The following is an 18,331-nucleotide window of genomic DNA, read 5'->3' as shown; positions in this document are numbered from 1 at the left end:
CAGAAAATAATAAATGCCAAAGCTCATATTCCCTCATCAAGCTTGATACTGGTTTGAATGCTTCTTTTAAGTTATCTGAAAATGTGTCTTCATGTTTGTCAGTGTTTAAGCAGAGGAGAGCCATTCTGAATTCAAGGGGCATGGGATATTTAATCTGTTTATCTTGTCATTATTTGGACAGTGCTTCCAATTTTCTCCTGCACATCTGTTTTTCCATGATGGAAGCTGATAAATAATCATCCTCTTAATGTCAAAGGTATTTAAGGAACTTTGGCAGCCTCTTCTTAAGTACTTGGCATCACACTTCCAAATTCTTCCAATTCTAAAAGAAAGGACTGATCATTCCAACCATATGTTGTTTTGTCAGTCACTGGTTTTGACTTTACCTGAAGCAGTGTTACTTCATTTATATTCATGTGTTTTTACTCATGTCTTGTTCATTCTTCTTTGGAAATGAAAGGCTGAATAACTAAAATAAAGAAAAAAACTGTGTGTGCCTTTTGGGGTGGTAGCAATTTGGGGTCTAGTTTTCACAGGATCATGCTCAGTCTTTTGGAATTAGTGATTTCTTCATGTTGGTTATACATTGTTGATAAAGTTTTGCTGTTATTTAATGTTGTTACTTCCTCTGGTGTTAATTATCAGTGTTGATGATTTGTATTTCCCTATATGTGTAATTTTCCTATTGCAGAATGTTAAGGCCTTAATGAGTGTAGAAAAGACTAAAGGATTTTGCCAGATTGTGGTATCTCCCAGCTTCAGAGATGGAATATCCTATTTGATTCAGTCAGCTGGTCTAGGAGGTATGAAACACAACACAGTCCTGATGGCATGGCCACAGTCGTGGAAGCAGACAGAAAATCGTTTCTCATGGAAAAATTTTGTTGGTATGTGTTTATTGACTTTCTCATTTGCATTTGCAATTCAACTCTGTAACTAGTGTATTTGCTGTGTGGAGGAAAGTGCTACTGACAACTGAGTATTTATTCATATCTGGTTTTAACTGGAGTGGGTTTTCTCAGCCCTCTCTAACCATGGGTTTGTTTTTTCTTCTAAGCAGGTTGGTAGGTTGGTCACTAAAATCAGTGTCATGATTTAGGAATGCTACTCAGCGGTTTAGTGCTCCCACTGAGACTTTCCAAACCACTGCTAATTGCTTGCCCCCCCTTCCTCCTCCCCCACTCGCCTTGAGCTGGGTTGGAGAGAAAAATTTGAGGCACAAAAGGTACAGATCACAGTTTGAGATAAGAACAATTTACTGGAAACAGCAATGAGATAAGAAAATGAGCACTAAGAGCAATAGTGTTAATAACAAAAAGTATACAAAAGAATGATTCACATGTGAAAATGTCACTCTGGAGCACAACTACAGCTGTGCCACACCAACCACTCCCTCTGTCACAGAACTGGTGCCACTTTGCCATTCCTTCTGGATTTGAATTGCTTATTTAACCAGAAGAAACCTCTTCTCCTTGGAAGAAACTTCCTTATCCCTGTCCCTGGTAATGACCTGAGATGGTATAGAATAACTTCTGGGTCCTAGCCATGCCCCCTCCTGGTTGCAAAAACTAACCCTGTCCTGGCCCATTTATATCATTCCCAGATCCTACTCATATATGTGTATATATGTATGTGTATATATGTGTGTATATGTATGTGTATATATGTGCATATATGTATGTGTATGTATATACACAAACAAGTATAATTTCTGTTGTTGAGATCCAATCCTCCAAGTTGTCTCTCTAAGAGTTCATTTAGTCCATGATTGCAGGTTCTATCAAAGTGTCTTCCAGAGCAGGAGGGCTGGTTGTAAACTGCATCAGGAGCTCACAGTGGTGTATTTGTTATAGTCCATACTCATTCTCTGTGATTAAGTCCACTTCTTGATCACAAGCCCATCAGTATGTTGCATCACTTTCCTGATGATCAGAGATACCATTGGCCCACTGAGCCAGAAATAATTCAGCCTATGTTGCCAGTCCACACCCACCTGAGAGACTTCATTCTTGGCTGCCCAATGCACTTGTACATTGTTGCAATGTTCTTCAATATCCTGATTTTTGGGAATGTGTGCATCTACATGGCATGCTTTTACAGCTAACTTCTCTATCCAGGCAGTGATGTCTTGCCACAATCCAGCAGCCCAGGTGCCTTTACCTCTGTGCTGCCAATAGGTCTTTTCCCATAGTTCTAGCTATCCCCACAGAGCATTTGCTACCATCCCTGAGGCAGTGTACAGCTAGAGTATTGGCCATTTCTTTTGTTCAGTGATACTTAAAGCCAGCTGGAAGGCATTCAGCTCTGCAACCTGCTTGGGTCCACCTTGTCCCTCAATAGCTTCTGTGACTCACTACATAGGACTCCATACAGCAGCTTTCCATTTTCTATGTATCCATACAATATGATAGGAACTATCAGTAAAGAGAGCTTAACACTTTTCTTTTTCAGATAGCTGATTATATGGTGGGGCCTCCTCAGCATGTGTCAACTTTTCTTCATCTGATGTTAGTATGAAATTTTTACCTTTGGGCTAGTTCATGATGTCTTCCAAAATCCCTGTGTAATTGGGGTTTCCTGTTCAAGCTTATTGTGTGACCCACTTACTCCACATAACATCAGCAGCATGATGTGTGGAAGGGATTTTCCCCTAGAACATTCAGCCCAGAACTGGCAGTCAGGATGCCAGGAGGAGCTGTGCTTTGGTGCCAATCACTTCTGAAGAAGCTTGAACCACTTTATAATATCCAGTTATAATGCCAGTAGCCCTTTCTCAGTAGGGGTGTAACAGGCTTCAGATCCTTTCTATCCCAGATTCCTGAACCCCAGGAGTCATTGTAGAGTCTCCCCAGGTACTGTTTGCCATAAACTCCAGGAAAAACTAATTTCCCTAGCTGCAGTGTAGAGCCTATTTTTCATATCTTGTCTCATCCTGACTGGCCAAGGGCTACTGCATGAACAGTCTTCTGTTTGGCCTTTTGTTGTTCAGGACCACACTTAAATCATTCTTCTTCAGAGTCATATGATAGAGATTATCATGTGATTTATGACTTACAGTTTATATGACTTATAGTCAACTTATGATTTGACTTATTCTGGAATATGTGTCTTCCAAAAACCCACACTGCCTGGGAAAGCCTGTGCTTCCTTCTTCCTGGTTGGTGAGGTCATAGCTGATGTTTTGTTGATCACATCCATGGCAATCTGATTATATCCATCTTGCAACTTTATTCCTAAAATCTGAGGTTCCTGGGAAGGTCCCTTGATCCTACTTTGCTTTATGGCAAAACTGGTCTCCAAGATTATTTGGGGTATCTTCTCCCCTTTCTCAAAAACTTCTGCTGTGTTGCCGCACAAGATGATGTAATCAATGTATTCCAAGTGTTCTGGAGCCTTGCCCTTTTCCAGTGCAGTCTTGTTTCTTAATTTAGTGTTGCAATTGACACACTCCAAATCATGCTGCTGCTCACTCACTTTTTTTCCTCCCCTGTGTCTATTTAGAGAGGAGAATTGAAAGCACAAAAGGTAAATATCACAGGTTAAGAACAGTTTACTGGAAACAGCAACGATGTTAGTAGCAAAAAATGTACAAAAGAGAGAATGATGCACAATGATGCAAAAATACTCACCATGAAGCTCCACCTGATCACAGCCATGCCACCCCAATCTCTCCCTCTGCCTTGGAAATGGTGCCAGCCAACCACTCCTTCCAACTCGGAGCCAGCACCATGATTATTCCACCAGAAGGAGCCTCTTCAGAAGATACCCCCCCCTGCTTGTGGCAATGGCATGGAGTAGTGTAGAGTAACCTCTGGATCCTAGCCACACCCTTCACTATTGCAACTATTAACCTTGTCTCAGTGGAACCAAAATACCTAGGATATTCCTCTTTTGCCTCGAAGAGTCTGGGGGGATTTAAACTTCTGATTTTAAAACCAAAGTGAAATTTGCATATGAAAGCTAGGAGTTCATGATTAAATAGCTTGTTTTCCCTTACAGATACTGTACGAGAAACAACTGCAGCTCAACAAGCGCTTTTGGTGGCTAAAAACATTGACTTGTTTCCAACAAATCAAGAACGTTTTACTGAAGGAAATATAGATGTGTGGTGGATTGTTCATGATGGTGGTATGCTGATGTTGCTGCCTTTTCTCCTTCGACAGCACAAGGCAAGGACAACAGGAAATGGCTGGGATTTAATTTTCTAGCACTGAATGGTTCTAAGCATGTCTAATTAAACACTCCTTCACCTTCTTCAAATTATGCATGGTAATAGAGATCACAGTGTTACAAACTGTAACAATGTATCTTTTTGGTAGGTTTGGAGAAAATGTAAAATGCGTATCTTCACCGTCGCTCAAATGGATGACAATAGCATTCAAATGAAGAAGGACCTTCAGATGTTCTTATACCACCTTAGACTGAATGCACAAGTGGAAGTTGTTGAAATGGTTTGTTACTATATATTTTTAAGGTGCACCTGGGGCTAAACCTGGGAAAACAGATTTAGCTTTTTTCAAATAAAGGGATATTAGCCCAAATATAGAAATTGAAAGATTGCATTCCCGTAAAGAACAAGAAGTTAAGCATCATTATCTTATCATGTTACAATGCTAGTGTACGAGGTGGTGAGTTTAATGGGTTTGTCAAGGAGCATTTGAGATGTTTTATGTGTTAATTCTTACTTTATTTATGAGGACTAGTCCATAGAGCTGGTTCATTCGGGAAGGAAAAAGCTTGAATTTTTAGCAAGCAGAGAAATGGAAGGCTGAATGTGCTTAATCTAATAAGCTATGATGTATGGTATAAGACAGGACGGACTTGTCTATGTCTCCAACTGCTGTAAGAATACCTCTCTGGAATAAGGAATCCCTAGGCTCAAATGACAGTTGTTTTTGGCATCGCCAGCCTCAGCCAGCACTGGACAGCAGGACAGTATAGCTACAGTTTCACAAGTCAAGGTAGTGACAAAATGCATTTTGTAAGTTTTTTCCTCTTTAAAATATGGGTCATAAACTGTTTAGGAGAAAGTACAAAAGCTATACTCTGTCTAGGCCCACTTTTTTTGGAAACTAAGGATGTAATTTCCAGCACTAAAAGGTGACTAGCATAATATCCAAACTAAGATTTGTGAGGGAAAAAAAAACCCAACCAAATCTTTTACTCGTTCTGAAGTTGGATGAAGATGAGTAAACTGGTTCAAATCTTTTACCACCTCTAGTTTCTAGAATCACCAAAACTTATTAAAAGATTTATTATGCTAATCAATCATAAAACATTTTTAAGAATTACTTAGGAAAAAATTACTTTTGAAAAATTTACTGTTCTTAGACTACTAAATATGAAAATCTCAAATGCTGTGGCATGTACAGTTGAAAGAATACAAAGTGCCATGAAAAGACGTAGCCTTGGTTGACTTTTGAGCAGAAAACAGTATAAAAAGTTGTGCTTGTTTCAGCTGTGGTAGAGTTAATTTTCTTCATGGTGGTTGGTATGGGACTGTGTTTTGGATTTGTGCTGAGCACAGGGTTGAAATACAGAGATGTTGTTGTTATTGTGAAGTAGGGCTTACACAGAGCCAAGATCTTTCCTGCTTTTCATACTGCCACACTGGCAAGGAAGTTGAGGGAGGTTGGGAGGAGACATGCTTGGGACAGGTGACCCAAACTGACCAGAGAGATATTCCAGACCATATGACATCATGCTCAGTATATAAGTTGGGGAGAAGAGGGAAGAAGGGGGGAAAGTTTGGAGTGATGCCCTTTCTATTCTCAAATAACCATTATGCATGATGGGCACCTGCCCAAGAAAAGCAGTGAATTAATTCCTTGTTTTGCTTTGCTTGTGTGCACCATTTCTGCTTTTCCTATTAAACTGTCTTTATGTCAACCCATGAGTGCTCTAGTTTTTATCCTTCTGATTCTCTCCCAAATGCACTTGTGAGGGAGTGAAAGTCTGCATGGGCCTTGGCTGCTGGCTGGGGTTAAGCCACTACATAAATAAAATTAATTCTTTTCTTCCATGGGGAATATTTAATTCTGAGAATCTACCAGAAGATAAGTGATAAGTTCCAAGTCAGTGACAATACAGGTGACTGCTGTAGATTTTTATGCTGCAGTAGGATAGTTCACTGTATGAAACTGCTGTTTGAAGATTAGATTTTAAGAACGAGGACAGAAGTGATTGATTAATTATATGCTTAGGATTACTCTAATGCCATGAATATATCCAGGACCACCAAATGAATACAGGTGTGAGAGAATACACTGTCTAAATGTTGTTCTTCTAAATGGTACTTTTCTTCTGGTGTTTCTAATGCTAATTTCTTTTTCAGTTTGAAAATGATATTTCTGCATTCACATATGAGAAGACACTTATGATGGAACAGCGATCTCAGATGTTAAAACAGATGCAGCTATCAAAGAATGAAAGAGAAAGGGAGGTAGGAACTTCAACTTGACAGGATGTTCTGTGAAAAATCAGAAAGTATTGTCTTTTGACTGTATCTTCCAATCAGTTTCTAACTAGTCAAAAACTTTCATAACTGCATTGTGTTTTTCTCTGCAATCAGTTTTACTTGCAAGATTAAAGTTATGTGGGGAAAGAAATAATTTCTTATTTAAATAGATTTTAAGAGTTTTTCTGTTTTTGTTGAGTGCAAGTGTTGATCAGCAAAACATCTGAGCATCAGTGTGGAATATGTTCAGAGCCTTTCCAAACTTGGCATCAGTAGCTAAGGTTCATGATTATGCAACTAGACTGATTATCTTTGTGATTAAGTCTTAGGATCATAGAATCATTTAGGTTGAAAGAGACCTTTAAGTCAAGTCTGACTAACCTAACCCTGCCAAATCCACCACTAAACCATGTCCCTATGTTCCATATCTACATGTTGTTTAAATACCTCCAGAGACTCAACTTCAGCCACCTCCCTGGACAGCCCATTCAAATTCTTGACAACCCCATCCCTGATGAAATTATTCCTAATGTCCAGTCTAAACATCTTCTGGTACTACTTACAGTCATTTCCTCGTCCTGTCATTTGTTACTGGGGAAAAGAGACTAATCCCCACCTCACCACAACTGTCTTCCAAGTAGTGGAATAGAGTGAGAAAGTCCTTCCTGAGCCTCCTTTTCTCCATGCTAGAAAACCCTACCTCCTTCAGCCACTCCTCATATGACTTGCAAATACACCATATTCCACAATATAATACAAATTTGTTTCTGTATTATTTTGAATGTTTTATGGTTCAACTAATTTTTTTTTTAACCAAAATTAGGCCAACAAACTATAATCCTATAATATCCAAGTCCTTTTCTTTTGGCTTGTGCTTCTACTCCCTCATCAATTCTGCTAACTCTTTCAGTATTATCAAGAATTTTTAGTGATGAAGATAATAAGTGCTCTGGCTTTCCAATCACATAAATGATTTCCATCCCATGGCAAACAAGAGAACTCTACTGTGTTTAATTGCTCATTTGTAGAACAGCTAGATTATTTCCTTAAGGCTTTTCTTTTTTGGTGTTAATTGTACAAGTCCAAGCAGTTAGGGATTTTAATGTGTGTTTTCCTTTTATTCTTCCTCTTCCCTCTATTAATTTTTCCACCTCACAGGATTTTTTAAAGGTACCTAAAGATGCCTGCTATTATTACAGTTTATTGCTGTAACTTCCCTTCTTATCCATGTCATGGATAGTTTTTTTTTCAATTTGAGCCTGCCTAACATCTTTCCAGTAAAGAACCCCAAATTTCTCTGTACATTCTATTCAGTCTCATTGTTTCTTTACTGAATGGTAGTATTTTTTCAGTGGACTTTGAGTGATTTATCTGTTATAGATTTTGAAGGATTTAACTTCCACATAATTAGTAGGAGCTAGTGCTCTGTATTCTATAGCACATAAATTGCAGTGGAGATGAAAGAATTCCTCTCAGCTCTGAATTGGTTGGAATCTGGACTACACTTCAGAGTATTGTTTGCTTGGAAGTTTGTATGTCTTTATATTCCCTCCATATAATTTTCTTTTTTTATTATTCACTCTTATCTGAACTTTACCATCACCATTATAGCATCAGTTTCTTCCTTCTTATCAAGCAGGGTAAACTCTGATACATTCAAAATACCACTGAATTTATTTCAGAGTCTGAAGTAAAACCCTTGATGATTCCAAGAACCTTTAATACTTACTGTCTTGTCCAAAAATGAAAGTCATGTCCATCTACTGTTTCTGATTAGGATATCTAAATCTACCTTGTTCTTTTGTATTTCCAAGAAAATGTGGTTTGTCTTCACTTCCTCTGGAGCTACAAGATTAGTATATGCACTCAGTGTACCCAGCCCATTCTTACTCTGATCATCTTTTCTTAAATGAGCCATTCTTTTCAATTTTTTGCCAATGGCCAAAACATTTCTTTTATTAGTATTACTAGTTCAAATTAGCATTGCTTTTCTTTTTAATATCTGTCTTCAGATATTCAAATACAACCTGGTATTCCAGCTTTGAATAGTGAGTGTAATTTGTTTTCCTGTTACCACCAAGATTAGTACTTTAACTTTGGCTTTTATCCCTGAGCAATCACCTCACCCTCCCTTCTCTTGTCACTTTTTTAAAACAGAACTGATTTGATTTTGCCTCTGGGTTTTCTTGTAAAACTGGGGATTGAGGACTCAGATTTTTGTTTACTTTTTTGGAAAACTTTGTCAATTTGCTTCTATTTGGGTGTAAATATAATACATGCCTGCAAAGCATAACATAGGCAACTTAGGTGTAACTGACACACCTTTATTTGACTTAGTCAATAGTGCTACAAAGGAGAAAGAAAATGTAGAGCCTCATTCACTTTCTTGCTTCCCTTTTTGGTGGTTGTTGGCTCCTTTCTCTGGTTAATTCTCACTAAGGACCCTTGGGCAAGGTGGTGATAATGGGACCAGTGAGAAGATAATAATCCTTTCCAACAACAAATTGTGTTGGGTTGTGCTGTTAGGTAAGATTGGCAAAAATCTGGGTGCATGCAGGTGAGCGGCACAATTATAGTTTGTGAATAATTTGATTTTTAGGTTTTTACAGTTGAAAAGTAGCTTTCTCACGTGCTTTTTTTATTTTGTCTTTGTTCTTTTAATTGTAATTCAGTGCAAATATTCACCTGAATATATACATATATGAAAAGATGTGATACCCAAAAACAAATGAATATTTGGGCTTTCCATAGAGACTGAAGGATTCAGCTGGCTTCATGTTTTCACTTATGTTTGTGAAGGGACTTCATAACTAACTACAAAGCATTTTAAAAGAGCCTTACAAGCTGATACTACATCTCATCTATTAAAGTGAAGAATAATATGATATCTGCTTTTTTCTGTAGACTTTTTTTTTGTCATTGGTAACCTTTTTGTCCCAGATTCAGAGCATCAGAGATGAGTCTCGAGGCTCAATTAGAAGAGAAAGCTACTCCAGTCCATTGTCCATTGTTCAAGATGCTCAGGCACTGCTGACTAATGATTATCAAGAGGAAGAGGTAGTTAGACATAGTGCTGACTATGACTAGACATATTTTCCATTGCAACACTTCAAGTACCACTACTGCAAACTCAACTACACATGAACAACCTAATCATTCATTGTTACAGAACAGTTTTAATAATTTTTTCTAAACTAATTGTCTTACCTTGTATTTCTTGTCTCTAGATGATGCTTCTGTGACATGAACTATATTCTCTTTCTCACTTATTTTCTGAAAAAGAAACACATTTCTGAGGCTGCCTGTTTTTTTAAGAGCCAGAAGCAGGGTGTTACATTAATAAATGTATTTCATGCTTTCACAAATCACTGACTTCCTTTGTAGTTCCTCTGCTGAAGTATTGAAGATTTTCAGAGATTGTATTGCTATGCTAGGTCTTTTAAGGAGTGCAAGACATTTTTACTTGCAAGCCATTATTAACGCATATATGTCATTACTGCAGTCTGTGTGGTGACATTGAGAGGAAATGGACTGATGTAATCAATGAGTTTAGAGTGCACTTGAAGTGTTGATCATATGCAAAATGTGTAGCCTAGTTTGTAGAAGTGCCGTGCACCTTCGTATTTCCCTTTTGTCATGGAGTGAGAGAGCAACGTGTTGTGTTCCTTTAATTGAATTTAGTATCAAAATAGCACTACCAAAAATGTGCTTTTGTTGTGTTTGCATTTTTATAAACATGTATTATAGTTCCAGAATTCTTCTTGGTCTCACTGTCTTTCTAAAAATGGCAAATTTTCTTCCATTGAAGCATAGTTATACTGAACTCATCTTACAGTTGTTTCTCTGAAATTTGGTTCATTGGATACTGCATGGTGTTTACAATATTGGCATGTATTTGTTAGCTTTTTTAATTCTCATGATAGAACTGTATTTTATTCTGCTTTGTGGTCTTGACTCATCATTTAACCATCTGTGAATGTAGGAAGACCATTGTACTAAGAGATATTTACATGAACCTCAGAACTGAACTCCAGAATCTGGAAATCCTGAAGGATAGGGACTAGGAAATAATTTAGGGAATATACTGAAGCTCAAAGGTATTTAAAACCACCTGAAATTACAGTTTGTGAACCACTAGAGGAATTACTTTGCTGAGAACAAAAGTAGTACTCTCATCTGCTTGGATTTTATTCATGGCTTTTTATAGAATTTTATTATGCTTTTTGTTGACCTGCATGAAACTCTTAATTATCAGGTATGTAGGGGGGACCATGACCATGTCCAACATGTGAATGATTAAGGTTTCGAAATGGAGCAGGAACTTCAACTCAGGGCTTAACAAGTCTCTGAATAGCTTTCAGAATTGTTAAATATCATAAACAAAAAGCAACCAAAAAAAAACCAATCACAGGAAAAAAGAAACACCACCTCCAAAACAGAAAACTCTAAAGCACAAAAAGAATCCTGCCCCCAAATAGCAATTCACTTATAATTTTTAGAGTCTAAGGTACTGTATTTTTTTTGCATTTGATGGAAATAGAGAAGTCTATGGACAAAGTATTATGAGGGAAAGTAAGTAAATAATGTGTTAAATATTTAATCTTTTTTTCCTCCAAAGAAGCAAGGGGAATGAAAAATAGAAAACACAATATTCTTTTGAAATGCATATGTGCTTTTATGTTTTTGAAGTTGATTTGAGTTTCTACTGTTAAAAGAGAAGACCCCTTCATGGCTAGATTGGTTGGATTTGTTATGTAATATGCTCTTGCTCACATAAATAATCTAATTTAATAATCTAAATCTATAGCTAGCCTTCAATTCAGCCAGTCTCATACTGGTATCATGAGAGTCGTGGTAGTTCAGCTAAAGGCATGTGAAATGGATGTTTGCAGCAGTATCTGAGAAAATAATGTAACTTGTGAATGTTACAATGAAGGTACTAGCTTTCAAGTTTTTCATTGGAAAACCACCCTAAGTTAATTGAATTCTGGTGGAATTCAACCTCATTTTAGTTAATTATTACGTAAGTAATGTTCCAATGTTTGCAGTCTTGCAAATATAAACAAATATTTTTCCAAGCAATTTCACTTCATACTGAAGTCACAATAGCCTTGTATTTGTTCACAAAGTAAGGTGCATTTTTCCTTAGCTTCTTTGGTTCTACCGCTGTGAAACTCCTTTTCAAAATTTTAATAAGGTGTAATTTACAAATGCTGGTTTTGGCTGAATCGTGGGGTGATTATTTGTTTTGTGGCCAGGCCCAGCTGATCCATGATAAAAACACGGCCTCACGCTCTGCTCCAGCAGCTGAAGCAAGTGCGGCTGCTGCTGTGCCAGAGAAAGTGCATATGACCTGGACTAAAGAAAAGTTTGTAGCAGAAAAACATAAGAACAAGGATTCCAATGTGTCTGGCTTTAAAGATATTTTCAACATGAAGCCGTAAGTATGCACATGGTATTTGGAGCTTTTTATTTCATTGTGTGTATTTTAAGATGTGTGGAAGGGGATGGGGTTTTAGTTGGTTGTTGTATCTGAGTTTTGTTTTTTTAAGGGATTCTGCTTTATTTAAAATTGAATATAAAAATAATCTTTTCATGTACTTAAATGGCATCCTTGTAAAAATAGCATGGACTTGGGTGGAATGACTGTAAAGGTCATTCACAAGAATGTTGTGAGTGAAGCTTAAATATGACAGACTTCAATCTGAAAACTCAACTTCTGGATTATACCAGAAAGCATGTATATTAGAACTTTTAATGATAACTTTTTTCCTGTAGGTGAAAAATTAGTGTTTTTATTGTGTTTGGTATTAGAGGCAGTACCAAAGAAGCAAGCAGTCTTTCAAGATGTTTAGCTTGTGTTTTTGATTTTGGGTGCAGGGGGTGTTTTGTTGGGAAGAGAGGGAGGTTGGGTTTTTGTTTGGTTTTTTTCTTTGTATGGCTTTTTTAGTGGACATTCAGCCAATGTAAATTCAAGAAATATAAAACTTGTGTAAATATATATGTCTTTCTATATTAAGTATTTCCTGTTTAAATATTCCTTAATGCATTTTTCTTAAAATAGATAAGAGCTACTCACTATGTCAAACTAATGTAGTAGACACAAAAACAATGACAGAGGAAAATCAGCTTGTTTGTTTCCTCATGTTGTGGTTTTAAGCACTCACATTCATCTTTTCTTAGTTCTGGAAGAATGTGCTTAGAAGCAGAGCTTAAATTATTTTCTGTGCATGACCAAACTAAAACTGTGGATATCAAGGGAAATCTTAATATCTAAATGAAACACATCTTAAATCTAGGACTTGTAGGCAATGCAGTTAGACAGCATATTTAAAATTAGTACCTTAAAGTCCTAAGTTGTTTTATGGATTTGCTTTGAGCTCTTTAGAAAGAGCCTTCTGCACATTCTGAAAATTATTGTGCTCATGCTCTAAAGCATTGCCCTAGGCTGCATCTAATCATTAAGGGTTTTAAAAATTTGTATCTTTGAAACATTTCTTATTACTATTTAAAATTTGATTTCAGATATTATTATTTTAATATTACTATGTGTAGTTTGGTAGAAATTACAGTTCAAACTTTGTGTGCCTGTACAGTATATTGATATTGTTGACATAAAAATGTACCTGATGGCATCATTTTTCTTTCTATGCATTTGCTTCCCTTTCACATAGAGAATGGGAAAATCTGTAAGTCTAAATTTCACTTCATTTAAACAACATAGACTGAGTTCTCTGGTTCTTGTGATCTTGTACATTGTATGCATGCCTGTATATAGTTTTGCAATGCATGTATTCTTTTGTTCCTTGTTTAATATACTGTGGTTTAGAACATCACTGAAAAAATCTTCATCATTATAACATGTTAATATTCTCTTAAATATGATCAGCTTCTATTCAAGGTAAGTCACAAAACATGTTTTATAGTTTCTGCAAGAATATAGATGTGCTATATATGTGCTGTAACTACTTGGACAATAGGGAATATTTGTTCACAAAGGGAACTTTCATATTTCATGAAAAGTCAGTTCTTGCCTGCCTTCTACCAACCCATGCATGTGTAGAAATAATATAAGTTTGGACATACATTGGGTATGACAGCACACAACAATGGAATAGATCTCTTGAGTGGAACTCACTTTAATGTTCTGCTTTTTTTCCATAGTTCAGCATTTTTAAAATTTTTGTCTGTTTAAAAAATTGAGTTTCTTATGAAAATTTTGGAAGTTTACTTTGTCCACCATGTATGATTTCAGTTCTACCAGTGCGTGAAGGATAAGTGATGAATTTTTGCGCACTATGTCACAAAGTTACATTCTGCATTTTTAGTTTAACAATATTTCAGTTTCATTATTTATGCCTCTGAGTTAGACAACCTTGCCTCTCTTCATAGTTCTTGCTTGGTCTTCTCAAAATGCATCTCTGCTTCTGAAAAGTGGAGCTTCAAGCATTCCTTTGTTCCATATATAGTTTTCATATAGTTGGTTCTTAGGATAGATGTCCACCATGACAGAAAATCCCCCAGGAGGGATTGATAAGCTCAGTTTAAGAAATGTCATTGTCTTGTAGGGGGAAGATGGGAGGTGGCAGAGCATGAAGAATTAATTTAATTGATAGGGCTGATTTCCACTGGCCACTAAATTTCAGGCCAAATGTCTTTAAACTATTTATTAAAAAAACCAAACCAAAACAAAAACCAAAAAAAAAAAAAACTTTTTGGCTGCAGATCTTTTGGATAAATGGACTAAGGTAGAGTCTGAATATTTTGGTCACACTGTAGCATATGATTAATTTCCAGCCTTGGCTAACTTTACACAGATAGCTGTTTCTCAGGATCTGTAAGGAAACTCTTCTTTATTTTGTTCTGAAAAACCATTAAACCATCCAGAACAGATACTAAAATAAGGACATTTTAAAAATCGTAGCAGTTTTTTCCTTCTTTTGCATAGATCTACAACAATTATATTTGTAGATGCAACAAGTAGAATATTAGGTAATGTCGATGATGTAAAGGGATAAGCTCAATTTCATTTCACTGCTTACTGCCTTCCTGTTAGAACATGAGAAGCTATCATTTTTTTCAAAATTCCATGGTGTTTCTGAATTTTCTTCCTCATAGAAGCTTATAAAATTTTGTAATGCTTCCAAATGAGTGTGAGTAAAATCTTTTACTGTGCAAAATAAATACTGTCATCTTTCCATTGTATTCCTGTAATTTTGTTGTTTGGAAATTCTTGTATAAATCCAGTTACTTTTTAATTTAAGTCAATAAACGGGATTCTTAGTGGTTCTTTTCTGACTTTCAATATCTTTGAAACCAAGTTTTTGATTAATCTTGATAAAAGATAATTGACAATGGAAAATTTGTGCATTCTGACAATTTACTTAGAACTGCTTGAATTTCAGAGTTGACTGTTCTTGTAAAAGATATTGCATTTTATTTATTTAGAGTATGTACAAATACTAGTATCCATGAAAATAGTTAGTTTTACATGCTTATAATTTCAAATAAATAAGATATTATTCAATTATGTAAGTATTATGACAATGCTTAAAAATGTTTCTTCGTATGCTAGGAATCAGTCAAATGTGAGAAGAATGCACACTGCTGTGAAGCTCAATGGAGTAGTGCTTAATAAATCACAGGATGCTCAGCTAGTTCTCCTGAATATGCCTGGACCTCCTAAAAACAGAAAAGGAGATGAAAACTGTATCCTCTACTATATTGATTCCATATATCTTGAAATTGAGAATTACATTTTTGTGGTTCTTGTCATTATCTGTTGGGATAACCATTACTAAGTATGGTAAGCATAAGTCTACCTGTAAGAAAATGACACAAAGAGAATTTAAAATACAAATCTTGTTAATGGGGGGTGGTTATTGATGTAAAGGATTTCTTTACTTTGAACTAATTTAAAAATTTTTTATTCTTAGCCTTTTTTTTGTAGGTGTGTAGGGCAAAACTAGGAATTTCCCCAAAGTTAGGCCTCACTTCCATTTGAATAACCGGATAACAGGACAGTAAAGGGTGACATAAAAAAAGCTCTTTGATGAAATTGTTGAACTCTATTTTTGCATTATATGGTCAGACTTTTTGAAAGATTGCTAGATATTTTGTTTTACTTCTGAATAAGTTCCTTGACCAAATGGTATTTCAGACATGGAATTTCTGGAAGTTTTGACAGAAGGTCTAGATAGAGTTCTCCTAGTCCGAGGCAGTGGACGTGAAGTGATCACCATTTATTCTTAATCTGTTTGCATGTGTTTTTCAAACACAACACATCCCTACCATAAGAAAACAAAGTTTTTTGCCATAATTTGAGCAGCTTCATTGTGTTCTAGTGCATTGAAAATTAGCTGCAAGCTGAATCTTCTGATGATGTGTTTTGTTTTTTTTTAATCTACTAAGATGTTATATTTAAATAATATTTTAAGCAGATTTATGTAGAAAATGAATCAATGGTGAATTAATAAATGGTGGATGGCTTAGGATATTTATATGTAGCCTATTCTGACACTTCTTAAGCTGTGGTAAAACATTGGCAAAAAAATTGGTAATGCAATTGTATTTTTAAAGATGCAGAAATGTAAGCAACTTTTGATTATTTTAATCTTTGTTCTTCATCTAAATAAAAGGGAAGGGTTTTAGGAAAGATTGTCTTTTTTTCTAACCAAAATGCTGCTATGTTGCTTCTGTTGGAATTATTCATGGTTCAGGGACCTTCCTTCAGAGATGTATACAGCCAGTCAAATTTGTTTATGATGCATTTGTCTATGATGTGCATGTTTCCCAGAAGTTCATTATTTGCCACACCTGTTAAAAATAACATTTCTGTATTTAAAATACTTAGGTAGCTGAAACTTCCAGGTGATAGTAAACAGACAAGCTGTGTGGGTTCTTCTCTATGAGGTACTGGCAGTTACCATTATTTTGCACAATTATACCAATGATGAAACATAAGAGTATCCAACTCATAGAAAGGCTACGGTGCAGAAACTCCACATGGTTCCAAATATAATTAAACAGTTGATAAACCACAGCAAGGTGGTTAATGAAATGCAGTCTCTTTTTTTCAGATATGTATATTTTGAAAATGTTGTATGTATGTGTTACTGTTTGAAATAAAATCTGCTTTTCTGAACTGAATGAGCTCCTGAGTATTTCTTATTTGAAATTGTTGAGTAGCTTAGTTTAGGAGCTCAACAGAAATTTTTGCTTCTGTTACTATTCTGTTCCTTTTTAGGAACTCTAACTCTAGTTTTGAAAATTTTGTTTAAGATCTGAAGTGTATCAGAAGGTTGTTCTGGTCTAAAAAGATGTGTCTATTTAAATATATAAGCTATTATTTTGGTTTTTCTTTTTTTTATTCCTTATAACACAATCAAGATGTCTGTTGCTCAGACTAGAACAGCAGTGATGCAGTGCCCAACTCTCTGGCTAGGTTCAAGGGCAGTGTTTTTATTGATGAATTAATGTGCAAGGCTGGTCAGGGCAAAATGCCAATGAGGCCTTATTTCTGATAATAGTGTGTTATATTTCCTAATGATCTCATAAGAAAGAGCTACAGGACCATTTTGCACCTATTCTCACCTGCAAATTGCTGTCTCCTACAGCCTTTATATATATTAGGAAGTGAGGTAAGAATCCATTAACTTATGGCAGTAAATATAGATCACGAGCCCACAGCTGCTGAATTCCTGAGATTTTCATGCTTTTTAGTGTCAGGTAGTAAATGCACCATGATGGAGGAGGAAGTAGGAGTGCTCTTGTCTGTTGGGTATGTAATTATTGGATTTTGGTCACAGTTGCACAATATTAAACCTTACATGTCATAAGTGACGAAACACTATGACTTGAGTGGTGAATGCACATGCTAGAGTGGTCTGAAGAAAAGGATTGTGCCCATCTTTATCATTTGCTTTTTGTGGTATTTCTTAATGAGTTTGTGAAGCTAAGCTTAAATCATAGAATAGGTTGTCTGTAAATTTCAGAGATGCAAAGGACTGTGACATAGGATTTAGGAAGTAGAGCAAGCTCAGAGTTCCTGTGATGCTAGGGCACTGAAGGGGCTGCCAAGAAACATCTGGATCTTTGAAAATGAGAGCAAGGAAAGCTTCTAAGTCCTGGTCACTCCTGGAGCTGGTCTCTTGAGGTTGAGGGTTTAGCTGCAGGAGAGGCTTAGGTGGTAGAGCAAGTGGAGAGCTCCAGTGTTGGTCAGCTAGTTGGACTAGGTAAGTGATGTAGGTTTATTCCAAAACAGCTTGCCTCTCTCCTCACCTCAGAACTCAATGACATTGAATAAAATGAGACCATTATTTGTCTGAAATACCAGGTGTTTTTTTAGCTCTAAATCTCTTAATGGTACAAATAGAAAAAAAGGATGCAAATGGAAAAGGGATTTTATTATATGGTGAGGATTTTGTTCTTTTTTCCCCCTGTATCCTTCAGAACCAACACCCACAAGCATTAACACAATGCACGCGTGTAGGTGGGAGCAGGCTGATGAGTTCTTCAGTTTAACTTGAAAAAAACCCTTGCAGTGTGGCAAAGAAAAGCCACCAAGAATAGCAGCAGAAATCCATGCCAAGCAGTCCATATTTCCTGAAAAGTGAGAATGTGGAGAATGAGGATCAGTACTGACCACACACAAATGTAAAAGAGGTGTGTAGTACTGTAGAATATTTTCAAAAGCATGACATGAGTAAATGGCAAGCACACTTTTTACTTTTCAGAACTTGCCCAGCTGTTGTTCTTGGCCAGGGATACATGACAAGTACTTGTATTGCATGCAGGAAGAGCTGAGATGCAACAGCTCCAGACAGTGCAGCAAGCCTGGAGCCCCTTTAGAGCTCAGGCTCTTTTGTGTAAGCA

General features: G+C 36.4%; 1 protein-coding gene across 2 annotated transcripts in view; it reads left to right on the top strand.

The window, feature by feature from the left end:
• The window catches only part of LOC306800142 (solute carrier family 12 member 7-like), a 56,742-nt gene extending 40,744 nt beyond the window's left edge, over positions 1-15,998 (top strand). Inside the window, exons 18-25 of one of the 2 annotated variants that reach the window (XM_079301988.1) lie at positions 692-887; positions 4,000-4,169; positions 4,320-4,451; positions 6,335-6,442; positions 9,398-9,514; positions 11,716-11,897; positions 15,033-15,166; positions 15,618-15,998. In XM_079301988.1, the coding sequence (XP_079158114.1) occupies positions 692-887; positions 4,000-4,169; positions 4,320-4,451; positions 6,335-6,442; positions 9,398-9,514; positions 11,716-11,897; positions 15,033-15,166; positions 15,618-15,709 (1,131 nt within the window). In that variant the 3' untranslated portion in view covers positions 15,710-15,998. The remainder of the gene's footprint in view (positions 1-691; positions 888-3,999; positions 4,170-4,319; positions 4,452-6,334; positions 6,443-9,397; positions 9,515-11,715; positions 11,898-15,032; positions 15,167-15,617) is intronic. The other variant, XM_079301989.1, reaches the window with a different exon arrangement.
• The last annotated feature ends 2,333 nt before the right edge of the window (positions 15,999-18,331 follow it).

Source organism: Erithacus rubecula, assembly GCF_903797595.1.
Source record: "Erithacus rubecula genome assembly, chromosome: 3".
Lineage (NCBI taxonomy): Eukaryota > Metazoa > Chordata > Aves > Passeriformes > Muscicapidae > Erithacus > Erithacus rubecula.
Note: the sequence above shows the minus strand (reverse complement) of the source record. Positions and strands in the feature narration are given on the sequence as shown.